Source organism: Macaca nemestrina, chromosome 4, assembly GCF_043159975.1.
Source record: "Macaca nemestrina isolate mMacNem1 chromosome 4, mMacNem.hap1, whole genome shotgun sequence".
In the NCBI taxonomy this organism is placed as follows: domain Eukaryota; kingdom Metazoa; phylum Chordata; class Mammalia; order Primates; family Cercopithecidae; genus Macaca; species Macaca nemestrina.
This window is the reverse complement of record NC_092128.1, coordinates 73,545,830-73,565,606: the sequence shown is the minus strand read 5'-3', so window position 1 is coordinate 73,565,606 and position 19,777 is coordinate 73,545,830. Positions and strand designations below refer to the sequence as shown.

Sequence of the window (19,777 nt, the reverse complement as noted above, 5' to 3'; positions counted from 1 at the left end):
AAAGTAGTGTCTTTGGCTTTGGTGTCAGGATAATGCTGGTCCTGCAAAACGGATTTGGAAGTCTTCCCTTCTATTCAATTTTCTGAGGGAGTTTGAGAAGGATTGACATTAATTCTTTATATATTGGTAGAGTTCACCAGTGAAGTCATCTGATTCTGGGCTTTTCTTTGTTGGGAGGTTTCTGATTCTTGATTCAATCTCCATACAAGTTATAGATCTGTTTAGGTTTTCCATTTCTTCATGATTCAGTATTGGTAGGTTGTAGGTTTCTAGGAATTTATCTATTTCTTATAGGTAGGAAAATTTGGAATATTGCTCACATGGTCCAACTCTTTCCCTCCTCAGGCAGAAGGTGGAATCTGGGTTTGTTTGTTTTTTTTTAAATTTTTTTTATTATTATCACTTGCTTTGCACTGAACCAGGTGGAGGGGCTATGGCAAGTGCATGTGGGCTGCACTGAATCACAGTCTTTGTTCTTTCTCAGTGGTTCCCAGGCATCTAGAGTACATTGGGTCTGGTCAGAACCTTAAGACCAATGATACAGAAGCCAGTTCCTTGAGCAACCCTCAGAAGAATTAGAACATTGAATATATGATCCAGTCCTTTCCTTAACTCCCCAGGGAGAAGCTGGGAGATGGAAACTTCCTCCCAATCATATGGCAGTATGCTGGGGGTAGGGATTATGGTGAGAAGGAGAGTCAAATTTTCTTACTGGCTTCAATGTGCTGGTCTCATCCTTGCCTGGAGTGCAGGAGCCCTTCAATTAGTTTCTGAAGTTCTCACAAAAAGAATTGGTTCATATGTGGTTGCTGATGTGCCATGGGGAGAAGGAAGGTTCTTGCTGACATTACCATTCCCATCTATCAGTCATGTTTAAAGGCAGACAAGGTTATGAAGATTAGGATAGAATGTTAAAGTTCACTAATTTATTATATGACACTACTGGGAAAATGTCACTGCTTTCAGTAAATAAAAATATACTTTTATAGAAAAGTATGTATAAAACATTTTAAAGTTGGTGGTAAGTCCCTGTCATTGCACTGAACAGTGGCACAGCTAGGCCTGTGTGTTAGACATTGGCTATTTTTAGGTACCCAGCATCCAGACAATCCTTCCTATTATGAGACATTTCCTGGTTGTGTGTGTGTCCCTTCCCACTCCAGAAGCCAAAGGGATTGAAGATCCTCCCTTCCTGTCTTCCTGAAAGCCAGATGTAGGCTCAGAATGCAGACCTGACCAGTTGGATACCACCAACTGTACTTCCAAAGATTCAGGAATCTGAAAAACTATCAATGGCAGAAGGAGCAGCATCAATTATTTTGCAGGGATAGGTGTGGCATCCAGTGGCAGAGGCCTTGAGCATTTAGTGCTGAACAGTCTGGCAGACATGAGAAGACAGTATCCTAAGTTTCCACTAGTGGAAGCTCCAGTGATTGGGTGGCCTTGAGCCATGGCCATCTATGCTTCTTATTCTCTGGCCAACCTTCATTTGTCCTTATCCATTTTTTATTCTTGATCTGCAAGCTTCCAGAATGAATATGTGGACTCCCTTCAGACAGATTCATTTTGTGTAAAAGTTTGTCAAAGCCATTTTTTCTAACATCAAACTCTGACTGATATCCCTTAATTTTCATGATGTAAGTTCGCATATTAAAGTAATTTTTAAACTACTAAAACTCAAGAAATGGGCACATGGTTTTTTACTTTAAATAAGTTATAAACTGAAAATTTAAACAAGATATTAAATAGAAAAAGGAAGCATATGAATACAGTCAAACAAGCCAGCAGACTAGTAAAGGCAAATTCTTACAGAGTTCAGAAACTCTAACAATGTATGATAATGTAACGAGAAATGCATCAAGAGGGAAATGAAACGTGGGCAGTATTGTATAGGAAATGCAGGAATGAGATAGATGAAGAGAACCAGAGAGATCTTTCCAAGTGGAAGTGCTGGTCTGAGCAAAGATTTAGAAATGAGATTGCAGGCCAGGCACAGTGGCTCACGCCTGTAATCCCAACACTTTGGGAGGCCAAGGTAGGCAGATTACTTGAGCCCAGGAGCTCCAGACCAGCCTGGGCCACATTGCAAAACCTCTCTCAACAAAAAAATACAAAATTAGCAAGGCATCATGGTACACGCCTTTAGCCCCAGCTATGGAGAGGCTGAGAGATGGGAGGATCATTTAGCCTCAGAGGTCACAGCTGCAGTAAGCCAGTCATGCCACTGCACTCCACCCTGGGCAACAGAGTGACACCCTGTCCTGGGGGCGGGGAAGAAAGAAAGAGACAAAGTTGCACATGCTACATTTTGAGACAATAACAAAGAGTCTAGGACAGAGAGTTTGAGTAAAAGAAACATTCGATTATGGCCTCCCATACTAGTAATCAGCTGGAATTTGAGCCTGTACACATGGGGAATTGAAGGTTCCTAAGTGGGCAAGTGGCATATAATCATGTAAAGGAGTCAATGAAACCATCACAAAGAAAGACTCCACAGGTCCTGGTCAATAAATTTGATGGGGTGGTCAGTAAAGAAAGTTTCAGGGATGTTTTCCAGCTGGAAGAATGGAAGACTGACACAAGCATCTGGCCTCTGGGACAACATGCAGAATTCAGTTTTATTTCTGTTTACAAAGGAGAGTGGTCAAAGTGGGAGTTCCAATTTAGGAAGGAAGCTTCTGCATCCTTCCTAAATTGTGGAAGGACCTGTGAGGATTGGTCTCATGGCCAAGAATAAGAGCTAGAGAGAGAGGAATGGAGAGCTGAGGTCTGAATCTTGTGCCAGACAGAAGTGAGTAAATGACCAAAACATAGGGTTTTTATTCTAACCCTTAAATCCTATTAAGTAAGTAATTTAAAATATGAGGATTCATTTATTAACCAATTTTTAATTCTTTCTCAAATTAGTTACACTTATACAGAGCTATTACTCGTGATCTGTAACATCTGTTTGGGGTTTATCTAATTAGAATGCATTCTGTAACAAAGTCAATGAAGGCTAAACAATGACTTAGACTGGCAGGCAAAAAACTCAGCAAATATATGCTTTCAAATTCAGTATGAAAAGAAAGAGATGAGAGAGAAGAGAGAGAAGAAGCATGCACCCTAGAGTTTACCATTTAGGCAACATTTAGGCAGCAGAGTTGCCCAGCACAATTCTACTATGCACCACCAGCATTGTGGGCTTTGTGAAGAGAGATTCTATCCTGGTTCAAGGCATGGGGCCTTTCCTTTTTTGATTTATCTATTTTATTTATTTATTTTTATTATACTTTAAGTTCCAAGGTACATGTGCACAACGTGCAGGTTTGTTATATATGTATACATGTGCCATGTTGGTGTGCTGCACTAATTAACTTGTCATTTACATTAGGTATATCTCCTATTGTTATCACCCCCCCAAAATAGGCCCCGGTGTGTGATGTTCCCCTTCCTGTGTCCAAGTGTTCTCATTGTTCAATTCCCACCTACGAGTGAGAACATGCAGTGTTTGGTTTTCTGTTCTTGCGATAGTTTGCTGAGAATGATGGTTTCCAGCTGCATCCATGTCCCTACAAAGGACACGAACTCATCCTTTTTTATGGCTGCATAGTATTCCATGGTGTATATATGCCACATTTTCTTAACCAGTCTGTCACTGATGGACATTTGGGTTGATTCCAAGTCTTTGCTATTGTGAATAGTGCTGCAATAAACATACGTGTGCATGTGTCTTTATAGCAGCATGATTTATAATCCTTTGGATATATACCCAGTAATGGGATGGCTGGGTCAAATGGTATTTCTAGTTCTAGATCCTTGAGGAATTGCTACACTGTTTTCCACAATGCTTGAACTAGTTTAGAGTTCCACCAACAGTGTAAAAGTGTTCCTATTTCTCCACATCCTCTCCTAGGTATTTTATTCTCTTTGAAGCACCTGTTGTTTCCTGACTTTTTAATGATTGCCATTCTAACTGGTATGAGATGGTATCTCATTGTGGTTTTGATTTGCATTTCTCTGAGGGCTAGTGATGATGAGCATTTTTTCATGTGTCTGTTGGCTGTATGAATATCTTCTTTTGAGAAGTGTCTGTTCATATCCTTTGCCCACTTTTTGATGGGGTTGTTTGTTTTTTTCTTGTAAATTTGTTTGAGTTCTTTGTAGGTTCTGGATATTAGCCCTTTGTCAGGTGAGTAGATTGCAAAAATTTTCTCCCATTCTGTAGGTTGCCTGTTCACTCTGATGGTAGTTTCTTTTGCTGTGCACAAGCTCTTCAGTTTAATTAGATCCCATTTGTCAATTTTGGCTTTTGTTGCTGTTGCTTTTGGTGTTTTAGACATGAAGTCCTTGCCCATGCCTATGTTCTGAATGGTATTACCTAGGTTTTCTTCTAGGGTTTTTATGGTTTTAGGTCTAACATTTAAGTCTCTAATCCATCTTGAATTAATTTTCGTATAAGGAGTAAGGAAAGGATCCAGTTTCAGCTTTCTACTTATGGCTAGCCAATTTTTCCACCATCATTTATTGAATAGGGAATCCTTTTCCCATTTCTTGTGTTTGTCAGGTTTGTCAAAGATCAAATGGTTGCAGATGTGTGGTATTATTTCTGAGGGCTCTGTTCTGTTCCATTGTTCTATATCTCTGTTTTGGTACCAGTACCATGCTGTTTTGATTACTGTAACCTTGTAGTATAGTTTGAAGTCAGGTAGTGTGATGCCTCTAGCTTTGTTGTTTTGACTTAGGATTGTATTGGTTGTGCAGGGTCTTTTTTGGTTCCATATGAACTTTAGAACAGTTTTTTCCAATTCCATGAAGAAAGTAATTGGTAGCTTAATGGGGATGGCATTGAATCTATAAATTACCTTGGGCAGTATGGCCATTTTCACGATATTGATTCTTCCTATCCATGAGCATGGTATGTTCTTCCACTTGTTTGTGTCCTCTTTTATTTCACTGAGCAGTGGTTTGTACTTCTCCTTGAAGAGGTCCTTGACATCCCTTGTAAGTTGGATTCCTAGGTATTTTATTCTCTTTGAAGCAATTATGAATGGGAGTTCATTCATGATTTGGCTCTCTGTCTGTTACTGGTGTGTAAGAATGCTTGTGATTTTTGCACATTGATTTTGTATCCTGAGACTTTGTTGAAGTTGCTTATCAGCTTAAGGAGATTTTGGGCTGAGACGATGGGGTTTTCTAAATATACAATCATGTCATCTGCAAACAGGGCCAATTTGACTTCTTCTTTTCCTAACTGAATACCCTTTATTTCTTTCTCTTGCCTGATTGCCCTGGCCAGAACTTCCAACACTATGTTGAATAGGAGTGGTGAGAGAGGGCATCCCTGTCTTGTGCCAGTTTTCAAAGGGAATGCAATCATGTGGTTTTTGTCTTTGGTTCTGTTTATATGCTGGATTACATTTATTGATTTGCATATGTTGAACCAGCCTTGCATCCCAGGGATGAAGCCCACTTGATCATGGTGGATAAGCTTTTTGATGTGCTGCTGGATTCGGTTTGCCAGTATTTTGTTGAGGATTTTTGCATCGATGTTCATCAGGGATATTGGTCTAAAATTCTGTTTTTTTGTTGTGTCTCTGCCAGTCTTTGGTATCAGGATGATGTTGGCCTCATGGGGCCTTTCCTTAGGGGTCACAGCTCTAAACAGATTCCGAGAAGCTCTCCTTTGAGCCCTCCTGTAGTCATAGGGTGGGAAACGGGTTCCTCCAGCAATAATAGGAGGTTTCCAACATTCCCTTAACATCCTACTAGGAACATAAGCTCATAGGTTTTACAGTTATAAGGATGGAGCCCAGATAGGAATTTAACCTTATACAAGTTATGGAAGCTTTCCAAATATCAGAAGCCAATTTTTAAATTTGGCACTTGGTATTTCTCCAGTTTTATTTAAAGTGTTATGCAAACATAGTTTCAGGTTCTCACTCAATCCCTCTTTCCAGTCAGATGGGTTCCCCTTAGTTCCTTCCATACAGAAATTTCTGGAGCCATAATTGGACGCAAATAGTAAAATCTTATCACCTCTTTTACCTAAAAATTTAAAAACAGTAGAAAATACCACAGTTCCTTAGAAAATATATTTATGTGAATAATTGTTAAAGTCAGGTTTTTCTAACCACTGTAAAATGCAGAAGAAATATATAGTCCTATGACATGAAAAATTAAATATTCGATGAGATGATTGAATAAATTTGTGTCAATATACAATAATGAAATATTATCTACTCATTACTACAGAAGATGTAATTCATTTAACTATAATATTGAACTCCTAACATGATGAAACCCAAAAAACAAACAAACAAAGCAACAACCAAAAATCTCACAGCAAGAGTTAGGGTCACACTTAACATTTTTGTTTAGCTGTCCTCATTAGAAATAATAAAACTATGATTCTGATGTGGCAATGTTTTGTTAAACACATGTGGTCGAGGTGAGATGAAATATGAGGCAAAAAAGCAGCACTGTAATGCTATGTTCATTGCTATTTTTAAAGAACGATAAAATTACATTTTTTATTTACCTGAAAACTATTGTTCGGAGAACCTGCCGGCTTTCAAGCTTTACTAGTTTAAATAAAAATGACAGTATCAAACATACTTATGTTGAAAAGGTCACTGTGCCACTTTAAGTGAGTACATGTATACTTCATTTTATTATGTTTTGCTTTATTGTGCTTTGCAGATGCTGAATGTATGTTTACACACACACACACACACACACAGACACACACTTTAAATAGATATCTTTAAAATGTATCCTGTGAAAAGTAGTTCTGGATGTGAAGGGGTTGGAGGGAAGCAAGGATAAAATAATGACTTAGAAAGTTTTCTATCACATAAACCTTCCATTAATTCTCTGAATACCTGCTCAGTTTTTCTGTAACTCTTCTGAGAGTACATTTACTTCAAGTTTAATTTTTTTCCAAATTATTTAGAAACTAAGATCTCCATCTGTTTTTACAGTGAATGCTTCAGGTTCCAGGGATTTCACCAATAGCAATGAAAGTCTTCTTCTGTTAATTTTGACTGTTGCTCAGCATTTGTCCAGAAGCTTTAAAAAAAAAAGCAGGCTTACTTTCAGTGCCATCTATCACAGCTGCAGAATTATATAATGACATGTCAAAATAATGACTCTGAAGCCTTCCAAATCTTCCAAGAAAGAAGTAAGTTTTTAACAAGTACATTTCATAGTCTCATAATATTTTGAAAATTAAAAATCATATCTGGTAGGTGTGATTGAGCATGATATTAAAAGAGAACATCATGACATTCTTCAATTACTCAACAGAAAGTAGCATTTTCCATTTATACCCATTATATCTGGGATCATCTTGGTTTTCAAAAATGGTAAGCAGTATGCTTGTAAAAATTAAAACATAAAGGAAGACTTAATGACAATTTAAGTATCTATGCAAAAAATAGCATTAACTGGAGTGGAATCTCCTTTGTTGTTAAAGCTTAAGACACTTTCTAATATGTCATATAAACATTTTTGCATTATTTTTTAAAATTAAAACACAATTTGTTAATTTTTTACAACTAAAGCCATATATAAGGGATTTTCTGGCCTAAAATAAAAATAGTAATGCATTTTCTAAATATTACATGCTTATTGTAGAGATTTTGGAAAACAAAATTAAGGAAAACATAAGAATCATCTGCACTTTCACTTTCCAAAGATACCTATTCTCAATATTCTGGTACATTTTATTTCAATTTTTAAAAGCTTTTTGTTTTGTAAGAACATTACTTACAGAAAAGTTATAAAAATAGAAAAATACAGTTGCTTTAATGGTCAAAACCAAAAAGTTAACATTGTTACACTGCTATTAATTAAATTACAGACATTATTCAAATTTCATCAATTTTTCTTTTAATGTTATGTTTATGTTCCAGGGTCCTAATCAGGATATCACGTCTCATTTATTTGTTATGTCTTTATGGTTTCCTCTGATCTGTGACATCAGATACAACAGATACTTCTGAAGAGTCCAGGTCAGCTATTTTGTAGAATTTCTATCAATTTGGTTCTATTTGATGTTTCTCATGATTAGATTGAGATTATGCATTTTTGGCAAGAATACTACAGAAGTAATGTGCCCCTCTCTGTGTAGTATCAGGTCAATGTATGTATAGCATGTATGATGTCAATATATCTAATTATTGGTTGTGTTGACCTGGATCACTTTCTAAAAGTGGCGTCTCCCAGTTTTCTCTACTCTAAAGTTACTATATTTCTTTTTTAATTAATAAATATTTTGTAAGAGTTCCTTTCAAATGCAAATATTATTTCTCCTCATACTTTTAGCCAACAATTTCAGTATTCATTAATGGTGTTCTAATGGTGATTTTCTATTTCCCTCATTCCTTCTTTACTTATTAATTGGAATCTTTTTCTAAAGAAGAGCTGCCTCTTCTCCTGTATTTATGTATCTACTCAAATACTTATCTTTATCACTATGACACCACAGATATTTATTTTATTCTATGGATTATAATCCAATTATATTTTTTCCTTTTGTAAATTTTTCTAGCTTTGGGCATTGGGATCTTTTCCATTTGGCTCTGTGCCCTTTCAACGTGCCCTATTCTTTTCTGAGTACTGTCTTACTTCCTGCTGCTGCATGAGGCTAAAGTCTTATCTTGTATATTTTCTGTACCAGTCCTGGAATCAACTATATCTCCAAGGAGTTCTGGTTCCTTTTATTATATAATGGCATTAGAAACAAAAATCTGGGTGTAGGTGTGCTTACTACTAACAGAGTGTCACTACTTTTAGTACCTGTCAGTGAACATGATTTCAGAATACGTATATTACACTGGTTCACGTATACACATATGTTTGTTTATATCTGCATTTATTTTTAACAACTATGAATTCATATTGATATCTACAACTCCAATCCAATACTACAGGGTTTATTCTAGCTATCCCTTTTCTTATATATAACTTCTATCATAGACTAAGAGAAAACTGGCTCTCATGGTCTTCAGTACATGCATGTATTTTTTCAACCCTAGCATACAAAGAAAATAGCTTCTGAAATATGAATCTGTACCCATTTAGGAACAAATTTACTAAGGAAAGTACATTATTTGTATGCAGTTCTTTTTGTCTTTAGCCTCATACTATTCAATCAAAATATTGCTTTCCAAAATAACTTAGGTTAGTTCTTTTACACCTCCTATAGTGTTCTGTTACTCATTTTTAATACAGTTAGATACATTTGCTACAGTTTCTATTCATTTGGGGTTCTTCCCAGGCCTGGTGCATTTAAAAACCTTTATGTAGCATATAATTCAGTATTTGTATGTAGTGTCCCTGTTCAGATTCATTTGTGTTTCAGCGTTCTCATCACAGGGCCCAGAGGCCAGGTGTTGAGGTATATGTGGGAAGCCTATAGAACTGTCTTCTCTCTTTCTGTGTTCTTGCTCCATGATCAGTAGTCACTAGGTTTTTAAAATGTATGCTTTGTATGCATACACATTTTTTTTTTCTGAGTTCTTTATACAACAGTTCAAGTAATTAACCTGGAAAATCTATTTCATGAAAACTCCTTCTCCCGTGTTTGTTTCCCCAGAGCTAAATTCTGGTGAATGGGAATAATATGCACTTTGTAGTTCAAAAAGTTCAAGGAACCGAGGATCCCAAAACCTTCCTAGATACAGCTGAAGTTTTGAGCCTTTACTTTAGTCATCAGGTAGTACTGTAGCAAATATGATTCAAGAATGATGGTTCAATTCTTCTCAACAGCTATAAGAGCTCTAAAATGCCAGACTTTTGCTTAATAGTAAGACCGCAGAATCCTTAAAGAACTCCAAACTCTCTTGTTCCCTACTGTGGACAATCTTTAATCCTACATGTGAAGTTTTGACATCTGTGGCAGCCATGACTGAATGCAACCCAGGACTTCTTTTTGATATCTGTTAACTATATTTCAAATATCTGTATAACCAAATAATTCATTGATCTTAAATGAAAAGAATCTCAGATTTTCCTGTTCTCCTTTGTATTCCTGATATTCTTTAATTTGGGAGCAAAATTTCTAGTTTTAACATTGAAAAGACTAAATAATTCAGCCAGTTTACAGCTTCAAAAATGAATGATATGCAGAAGATAAGGCTGTCTTGTAGTAGTAGAAAAATAGAATCTTCCCACTGAAATGTACAGTTTCCTTCATTGAATTGTGAAGGGCAGATGGTAGAAGAAAAAAAAAAGATAAGAATGATGCTGTCTACCCACATTTTTCCCTTAGGAAAGTGTCGAAGATGTTTCAAAAATAATAGGAAAAAATATTAAATTTTATCTCCATGCAGGGATTCTTATTTTAGATTAGTAGGAAATGACTTTCTATCAAAAATAATAGGAAAAAATAATATTCAATTTTATCTCCATGCAGGAATCCTTATTTTAGATTAGTAGAAAATGGCTTTCTACCACTCTGAAAAAGTCTCTTATTGGCCAAACATCAAAGTCTGGAGCCAGAGATGTAAGCAGAAATGGGGCAGAAAGAGCTCACATGTTGAATCAATCAGCCTTGATTTGAATCAACCTACCATCAATTACCAGCTAAGTGACTTTTAAAAAGTCACTTAATCTCTCTGGCTTTCTATTTCCCCATCTGGAAAGTAACACATACCTCACAAGTTGTTATTAAGAACAAATAAAAAAATTGTGTCAAGATGTGTGGCACATAATAGGTTTTCCATAAATGTTAATTGAATCAGAAAATAGCCGTGGTTCAACATATTTTGCCTTTAAGCCAATGACAATGATAGCATTTCGTGCATATTGGTTTCGTTGCCTAACTACTTAGGCAATGTTACTGAACTTACAGTGTTGTGACATTGTTACACAGGAGAAGCAAACGTTGTCTCTGATGGATGGCTGCTCACACTGTAGAGCTAATACTTCATATACAATCACAAATGAAAGGAATGACTTGCTAATGTCTATAGCAAAATTCTGGCCAAATATTTGATGTTGAATGTTATTCTCCAGGTGGGAAGGAGCACAATCTTAGCTTGACACCTCAAATAAAGCTCCTTTTTAAGAAAAAAACAAATTCTCCTTAGGGAATTTTCTCAAGTATGCTTCTTTTTTCATATCCAATGGCTTTTTTTTTTTTTAACTTGCAGTTTCTGGAAAGAACTGCACAGTATCAAAAAGCATTCCATTTAATAAAGCATTTATCTGCTCCTTTAAAAGTCAGATTACTTCATGGAAAGTTACCATATAATTTAAACTTTCTTAGTTAAATCTCATTAGTAATGAATCCATATCATAATACAATTTCATATGTATTACCTTAACCTATAATATAATAACTATGTTATTTATTATGTAGACTGAGACACTTTGGAGAGTGAAAGTGGGCTTTATTAATTATTATCCTGAGGTCATAATGGAACATAAGTGGGGCCACATAGGGACAGCCTTGGACAGAAAATGTTTACTAGGCCTACTACTGATACCTAAGAAGAATGATCACAAGGTTCTGTGAAAGGAAGTAGAGCTGTTTAGATTCAGCAGAAGCATAGTATGATTATTTTTCTTCCTGAATTGGGAGATTTGCATGCCACTTTCATTTCAGCATTAACTGTTATTCCAAGAAAAACTCTGTACACTTAAATTGTCCTCAAATTTTAAGGCAGGAACAGAATTCCTGCGTTGATTGCATGGACTTGGATTTATCACTTGCTATTGCATTAACAACAGTAAGTCAACTTATGACTATTAGATTTGAGCTTCATTGTATGGTACCTGTTTCACCAAAAAGGGCATATTGCTTTTAGCAAGATATGTTGTTAAAAGGTATGTCTGGGCTTTTCAATGAAGTATGAAGGGAAACAAAGGTGCCTATTTATATATTATATTCTATAGGTATTTCTGCTTAAGTATTTACAGTATATATTTTAATCTATTGAATTTGTGTTAGGTGCAGTAGAAGTTGTTTTAATATACTGCAGTATTTTCTGTCCGGCAATTTGCTTAATAACATAATAACATAAATTACAATCTTCAGTACTTGCTATTATAAGTAATTCACAGCTACTTAAAACTTTTGATAATAGCATGTCCCCCTATTCAGGAACCAGGCAAGATATATTTATTTCATCTGTGTCTGTCTTTTCCAAGATGTCTACGTTCATTCTGACAATTCACCATCTAGCTACATCTTCCAGCTAGTATATTACTAAGACTCTGAAATATTTAAAGAAAAAACTAAATGGTTGAATTAAAATACAAATCGAATAAGTTTGAGTTGTTTTTGGATTAAAACCAGATTCTATGTAATATTTAACACATTTATTCCCAATTACATTTGTAAACACATTTTCTCTTTATATAATTAATTCATTTTATAATCCAAATAATATTTTTAAACTATTTACTATTGTACACTATTCCCACTTTTGGGATGTCAATGTAAGATGTGCCTGGTCTCAAAGAGTTGACTTTAATACTTTCATGATTTAGAACAAGGTAACAGAGTAAGAATTACAACTATATATTTACATTATACGTGCTCAGGGTTCAGGAAAAAAATGTGTAAAATATGCAAATTCTTAAATTATTTTGAAGTCTAGCTACTTAAAAGGTCAAAAAAAGTGTTTTCTTCTCAAGAGCTAATAGAGATGGAGAAAAATCCACCAAACAGAGAGGTGCAATTTGGCCCTGCATTCATTAGCTTCTCCACACACTGTCACCTACCCAGACAAGAGGAGATACTTACCTAATGTTCCAGGGGCTACCTGAATGGGTACATTTCCCAAAGATGCAACCCTGTTTTCTGCCAGCATTTAATTATTTCTTTTTCTCCCCTCTATTAAACAAAGGTCTTGGTGAATATTCTTTGCAAAATCCACTTATTCCCCTCTTTCATGAATGTTAGATTGTACAAAATTTTATTTCAGAGTAAAATATCTTTAATGCAAATACTCTAATGTAATACATTTTGTATGAGGTATTGTGAATTTAGGTATTTCATTTACAAAGAGCCACTGACTGAAAACATTTAGCAATTGATACTCTCTCTGTGAAGACCAAAAAAGGCATATAGAAATTCATCAAATTAATACATATTTGGGTAATTATGACTTATCCAATATTGATTTCAAATAATACACATTGTTTTCTGCAATTCAATGTTGAAATTTATAACTAAGTTCAATGAGACCAAGTAGGGCATTTGAAATCATCATAAGCCAGGTGAGAATAGAACAAATTGTCATTTCCAGAATCTTGAAGAATCAAGGATGAAGAGACTAAAAATTAAACATATGAACAATTTAAATAGCCACTAATAAAGAATATAGAAATATATGCCGTGTGAGATTGCACTAACTGTTGTAAACTGAAATAAGTACAAAAACACTTACATGAAGTCCACATGTGCTCAGGTGAATGCCTTATGGATAATAATTTGGGTTTCTTCTGCTTTTCTAAAAAATAAAGCAGGTCATAAATGAACCTTCCTCTCCTAGGGGAAAAGTCCAGCGTCTATGTCTCCTTCTCGATCATTCATATCCACCAGCATACAGTAGAAAAATGTGAGTTTACTGGTTAAATTGATAGTTTGAGAGTGACTACCAAGTTACAATTACTCACTAGACAGGGAGCGTTCTTTAAGGAAGCAACACTTTCCCCGGGGAAGCCAGATCCTTCCCAGAGCTGTTCATTGTTGGACTACCCTGTTACAAATAAATCACATATTTCTCCTGTCTGTGTTATTAACAAATTGATAAATGAACTCAAAAGTCAGATGGTGATAAAAACAGAAATTTCATTAAAACTGGATTAGAGCATTTCCTTGGACCTAAGAACAAAAATGTGTCTCTCATTCTTCCCCCTCTCACTCCTCACTTTTCACCCAGTCAAGGGCAAAGTCGTTGGGCAACCAGTGACACAAGCATTCCACATCTTAATCTGCCTATTGCAGGCCAATAGTTTTCATTCTTTTGCTATCACACCAATTAGATAAATCATGCTCTTAGAGAAAAGTAGCTGTTTCTCATCCTTCACAGAAGGGTGAAGTCACTGGTGAAAGGATGGGGAAGAATGTGAGAAGAAAAGACGGTCAAATTCATAGATATTGTAAAACACAGATCCCCTAAAACATGTATAATACTCATAAGAATCAAAAACTTCTTCAATTACATTTGTCTATGTTCTACTCATCTCCACCTTATTTGAACTTTATATATATGTATATATGTGTGTGTGTGTGTGTATGTATGAGTATGAGTGTATGTAGCTTCTTTGAACTTTATATGTATATAAGTTCTCCCTCCTTGATAATAGATTATAAATTTCAAAAGAAAGATAGTGTAGTGTGACAAAAGCATGTGGGCTTTAGATTCTTAGATAATTGGGTGCACATACTAGTTCTGCAACTTACTAGGTATATAAGTCCTCGGCTAAGTTACATTTGAGGCTCAGTCTTTTTATCTATAAAATGGGCCTAATGCTGAGGATTATCATAAAACATACAAATAATGGTGCACACAAAACATGTATTGAACAGCCCTTTAGACACATTGATGCTCATGTTTTTCCCACAGAAGAAGGCATTTGTTATCTATTTTGAACTCTGCACAAAGCATGACCTTCTGCACATTGTTAAGAATGTCAAATGACTTAATGAATATTAAATTCCTACTTCCCTGCCTTGATAAGTCACTACAAATTAGATACTACTTTTGTATGTGTGATTTTGAAATATTTATACGTTTCGGTGTTTGGATATTCCTGTCTGGTAAATTAGAAAAAAAATCTACTTTTAAAATTAGGTGTATTTCTGTAAGACAATGCCAACGCTTTTGCAATTCCTTCTAAAAATAATTGAAGACTTATTAATAAATTATATTTTGTTAGTTATGTTTGCTAATGTTTAGAAATTGCATAAATCATCAAGAGAGTGATTATGCTAAATTTGAAGTAGAGGTGGTAGGAGTAGTATGGAGGAAGTGAGCTCATAACCAAATTGAAATGTTTGTGAATTGAATGTGCTCATTATTATGTTAAGAAAATGGAAGGATAAAATGTGATGTCATTTTAACATCCCACATGAAACAAATAATTGATTTAATATATTCTGGTTAGAATGTGTCAAATGAGTTTCTGCCAGAAGTAAATTTGGTTGTTTCCTTTATGGGCAAAGAAACACACTCAATGGAAATGCCCATTGTTACTTTGGGTTTTCAAAATACACTGTGATAACTGCAGAGATGTCACAAATAGAACTGGATTCTATTATTCTGATGGTTTATGTAATAAATTATATGGAATTACTTTACTGAAGTGAGAAATGCAGTACTTAATCATCTATGAATAACAGAGCCATTTTTGTCCTCTAGTACAAGATATTTTTTAAGAAATTGTTAAAGATTTTAAAATAGACACTTTGAATTGTTAATAGACTTCATAATATAAAACTCATTTCAGCCTTTCAAAATAGATATAAAATCTAGTTTTAGTTTCTTAACAATTATAAAGACAAAAAAACCTGTCATTTACATATTCTAAGAGTTTCCTTTCAGTCTTATTAATTCTTAGATCTCTTCCTAAGAGAATTGATCTCGGTAATATCATATGATGCCGGAATTTCACAGCTAAAGTTGATGGCCCTATATTAAGAGTTTCTCAATAGTGAGGTATTTAAATACAATATGGTATACTCTTGTAGTATGAAGACTACCACTATTATAAATAACTGTGACCACCAAACCACATTGGATCAATTAGAAGAAAGTGTTACCAGTCTATGAATATCTACTGCAATGTTGAGTAAGGCACAAGAGACTCTTTAAGAGATTATGAAGATGGGATAGAAATCTAAAGCATTCCAGAAGTTGCCATATGGTTTGAGAATACAGATATGTATTCGTTAAAAGTACCTTACACAATTGTACGAATGGTTCTTCCTATTACTAAGAAGTAACAAACGGAATTACCATAGGAGGAATTGCTACCATAGTGGAATGGCAGTGAATGAAAAATAGTTTCCATTGCTTAAAGCTTCCTAATTCATAGGAACATTCTTTGTAAGTCTGTATATATTACCCTTACAATGCCCACCCAAAATGGAACATGGTTAAAAAGAGTATATTTAGAAGCATAAGAAACATCTCATTTGGGATGCTTTAGACTAAAACAGAAGAACCAACTCCAGATGGTCCAGCTATAACCCAAAGTCCAGAGGTAGAAAAGTCCCAGGAAAGGTTGATTCAGTGGTCCAAGGATGCTACCAAAAATTCTTTTTTTCCCTCTGTATTGCGAAACTGCCAATCCTTTGGGTAGATATCCAGATAACTCTGTCATATTAATGTGCCCTCGAGAAGTCTGCACAAACTAATTATGACATTCTTAAAAGGAACTAAAGGACTAAAAGATAGTTTATTCCCCTAGCTGCCCCCAAAAAAGAGGAATTTTTCCCGGTACCTCCATTAGATTTTTGAGTGGCATTGGCTAGAATTGCATTTTGTGCTTATTTCTAAAACAAGCACTAGAAAAGGAAATGGCATGACCTTCATTTGTTGAAAAGAATTAAGATTTGCCCCCTGCAAGTAAAGAGAGGCTCTATGATAGAAGCAATATATACATGCCAGGTTTTAATTCTATTTAAATATTGTTCAAATTCATTAGATGTATTTCATGTATGAACCAAAATTTGCATTTTCAGAACAAAAACATGCATCTCTCAGTTTATATTCTTTTATTGTTTTAAATTTTAAACATAAATAAAAACTCAAAGCAAGCACTTCTTGGAAGAGAAGAGGGATGATATGAAGAGTTGAGAAGCATTCCCTTCTCTCTGCTTCTTTTACTTGGGACCAATCAATCAATTCTCCATAGGAGAGATGTGGATTCTTCGTAAATATCAGAATCATATCAGTGATTTTAGTGATTCCAGGTAGCTTAAGTGACTTCTTAAGCTCAGTGACCACCATTAATATTCCCCTGTTGGCTATTTTGACCCTGTTCACTTTTGAAAAATGACTTCATTTTTGCTAATCATAAGATGAGTACTTAGTCAGTGGTGGCTTAGGAAGTCAGAGTAGTGGTAGCAGGCTACTCCAGGTGCAGACTTAAGAGTACACACCATCTGTAAAAAATTTAAAAGCAATAAGAAAACTAAGTAAAGGTCTATGATGTTTTCTCATCACTATCCGCCAGAAATATTTTAGATGTTGGTAATAAAGTACTTCTCTTAGAAAAAGTTATTTATTGATTTCATTTCTAAATTGCTTTGGTTACTGCTGAATTTCAATAATATATTTTAAGCTTCAAATTAGTATATTTTTATTATACTTTCATAAACACTGTATTTTACACAGAAATTAATGCAGAGAACTCCCAGTTGGACAATCAGTTCCAGACTCCACAGACCCCAGGACACACACTCTATTCAAGAATCTGTTGGTGATGGCTCAGAAGTTTTCAAGCTCGCTTTGGGTACGAATTGTATTTCCAACACTTCTAGCACTATATATTCCTGTCAATGATATTGTACTTATAAATACAAACATGTCCTTATTATGGATGAAGTTATAGATTAATTAAAATTGTATAGGTTATATATTAACATATGATATTATACATCATTATAAAAATGAAGAAATAGGACTTGAGCTTTTTTCAATTTTGCCACTGTTAAAGTCACTTGAATCTTTATCTTTGGGAACTAGCATTCACAAAATGGTGAATACTAACTCTTATCCTGATTTGCTGCAAGAAACTAGTCTGGAATGAGCAGTATAATTATTAGCACTACACTCTTTCTATGCTTCACACACTACAGAAGTTTCCAGAATCTTCATCTTCAAATCTGTAATTCCTCAAAGTACATGGATCAACATTTAGGCTTCTGGAGGCCAGAAATGAACGAGGCAGAGCAAAAATGACCGTAATTCGTAGTCAACCAGCCAACATGTGTTGCTTCGGGCATGTGTTATTGTATTCACTGGATGTTAACAGGATTTCCAGTTAGATTGAGAGATGAGAAACTCTTTTTTTTTTTTTTTTGAGACGGAGTCTTGCTCTGTCGCCCAGGCTGGGGTGCAGTGGCCGGATCTCAGCTCACTGCAAGTTCCACCTCCCGGGTTTACGCCATTCTCCTGCCTCAGCCTCCTGAGTAGCTGGGACTACAGGCGCCCGCCACCTCGCCCGGCTAGTTTTTTGTATTTTTTAGTAGAGATGGGGTTTCACCGTGTTAGCCAGGATGGTCTCGATCTCCTGACCTCGTGATCCACCCGTCTCGGCCTCCCAAAGTGCTGGGATTACAGGCTTGAGCCACCGCGCCCGGCCGAGAAACTCTTTAAAAAGCTCATTCTCTTTGGTAGAATGATGTATTTTGGATAGATACTCAGTAATGAGATTGCTGGGCTGAGTGGTAGTTCTGTTTTAAATTAGTTGAGAAATCTCCAAACTGATTTCCATAGTGGCGGAACTAATTTACATCCCTACCAACAGTATATAAGTGTTCTCTTTTCTCTACAGCCTCGCCAGCACCTGTTATTTTTTGACTTTTTAATAATAGCCATTTTGACTGGTGTGCAATCTCATGGTGTCTCATTGTGGTTTTGCTTTGCATTTGTCTAGTAATTAGTGATGATGAGCATTTTTTTGATATGTTTGTTGGCTGCTTGAATGACTTCTTTGGAGAAGTGTCTGTTTACATCCTTTACCCACCTTTTAATGGGGTTATTTGTTTTTTGTGTATCGATTTAAGTTCCTTAAAGATTCTGGAAGTTACATGCACTCATATGTTCATCGCAGTGCTATTCACAATAACAAGGATATGGAATCAACTGAGGTGCCCTTCAACGGTGGACTGGATAAAGAAAATGTGGTACATATATGCCATGGAATATTACACACCATAAAAAAGAATGAAGTCATATCCTTTGCAGCAACATGCATGCAGCTGGAGGTCATACTCCTAATCGAATTAATGCAGGAACAGAAAACCAAATACTGCATGTTCTTACTTTTAAGTGGGACCTAACATTGAGTGCCCATAGCCAAAAAATTGGAACAACAGGCACTGTAGAAGGGGGAAGGGAGGAAGGAAGGTATGGGTCGAAAAACTAGCTGTTGAGTACTATGCTCACTACTTGGGTGAGAAATTCATATCCCAAACCTCAGCATCATGCAACATAACCACGTAACAAATCTGCGCATGTAACCCCTGAGTCCAAAGTAAAAGTTGAAATTGTTTGTATTTTTGTATTATTTATTTATTTTTATTTTTATTTACTTATGTTTTGAGATAGAGTCTCGCTCTGTCGCCCAGACTGGAGTGCAGTGGTGCGATCTCGGCTCACTGCAACCTCCACCTCCTGAGTTTAAGCGATTCTCCTGGCTCAGATTCCTGAGTAGCTGTGACTACAGGCACACACCATCATGCCCAGCTAATTTTTGTATTTTTAGTAGAGACGGGGTTTCACCATGTTGGTTGGAGGCTGAGGCTGGCGGATTACCTGCGGTCAGGAGTTTGAAGTTGTTTTAAAAAAGTATGTTTTGATATAAAGCCTTTTTTCAAATTTTTTAAAGTCTAATTCTCGACAGAGCAACAGAAACAAATAAAATAGAAACCCAAAAGGAAATTTGTCATTACTAAAACCAACCAGGCTCAGGTGCCTTTTCTTGTCCATTCACACGGGAGCTTAAGTTAACAAAAATACCTTTAACAAATTGAAGGCAACTTAAAGATCAGTTTATTTATTCATTCAACAAATGTTTATTAACTGGCTGCCACATAGCTATCATTGTT

General features: G+C 35.6%; 1 protein-coding gene across 1 annotated transcript in view; it reads left to right on the top strand.

Moving 5' to 3' along the window:
- Window positions 1-19,218, top strand: part of LOC105475525 (Bet1 golgi vesicular membrane trafficking protein) — a 43,690-nt gene extending 24,472 nt beyond the window's left edge. Inside the window, exons 5-8 of the mRNA XM_071094842.1 lie at window positions 6,963-7,162; window positions 7,896-7,994; window positions 17,340-17,457; window positions 18,781-19,218. Coding sequence (XP_070950943.1) covers window positions 6,963-7,111 — 149 coding nt within the window. The 3' untranslated portion in view covers window positions 7,112-7,162; window positions 7,896-7,994; window positions 17,340-17,457; window positions 18,781-19,218. The remainder of the gene's footprint in view (window positions 1-6,962; window positions 7,163-7,895; window positions 7,995-17,339; window positions 17,458-18,780) is intronic.
- Window positions 19,219-19,777: the final 559 nt, after the last annotated feature.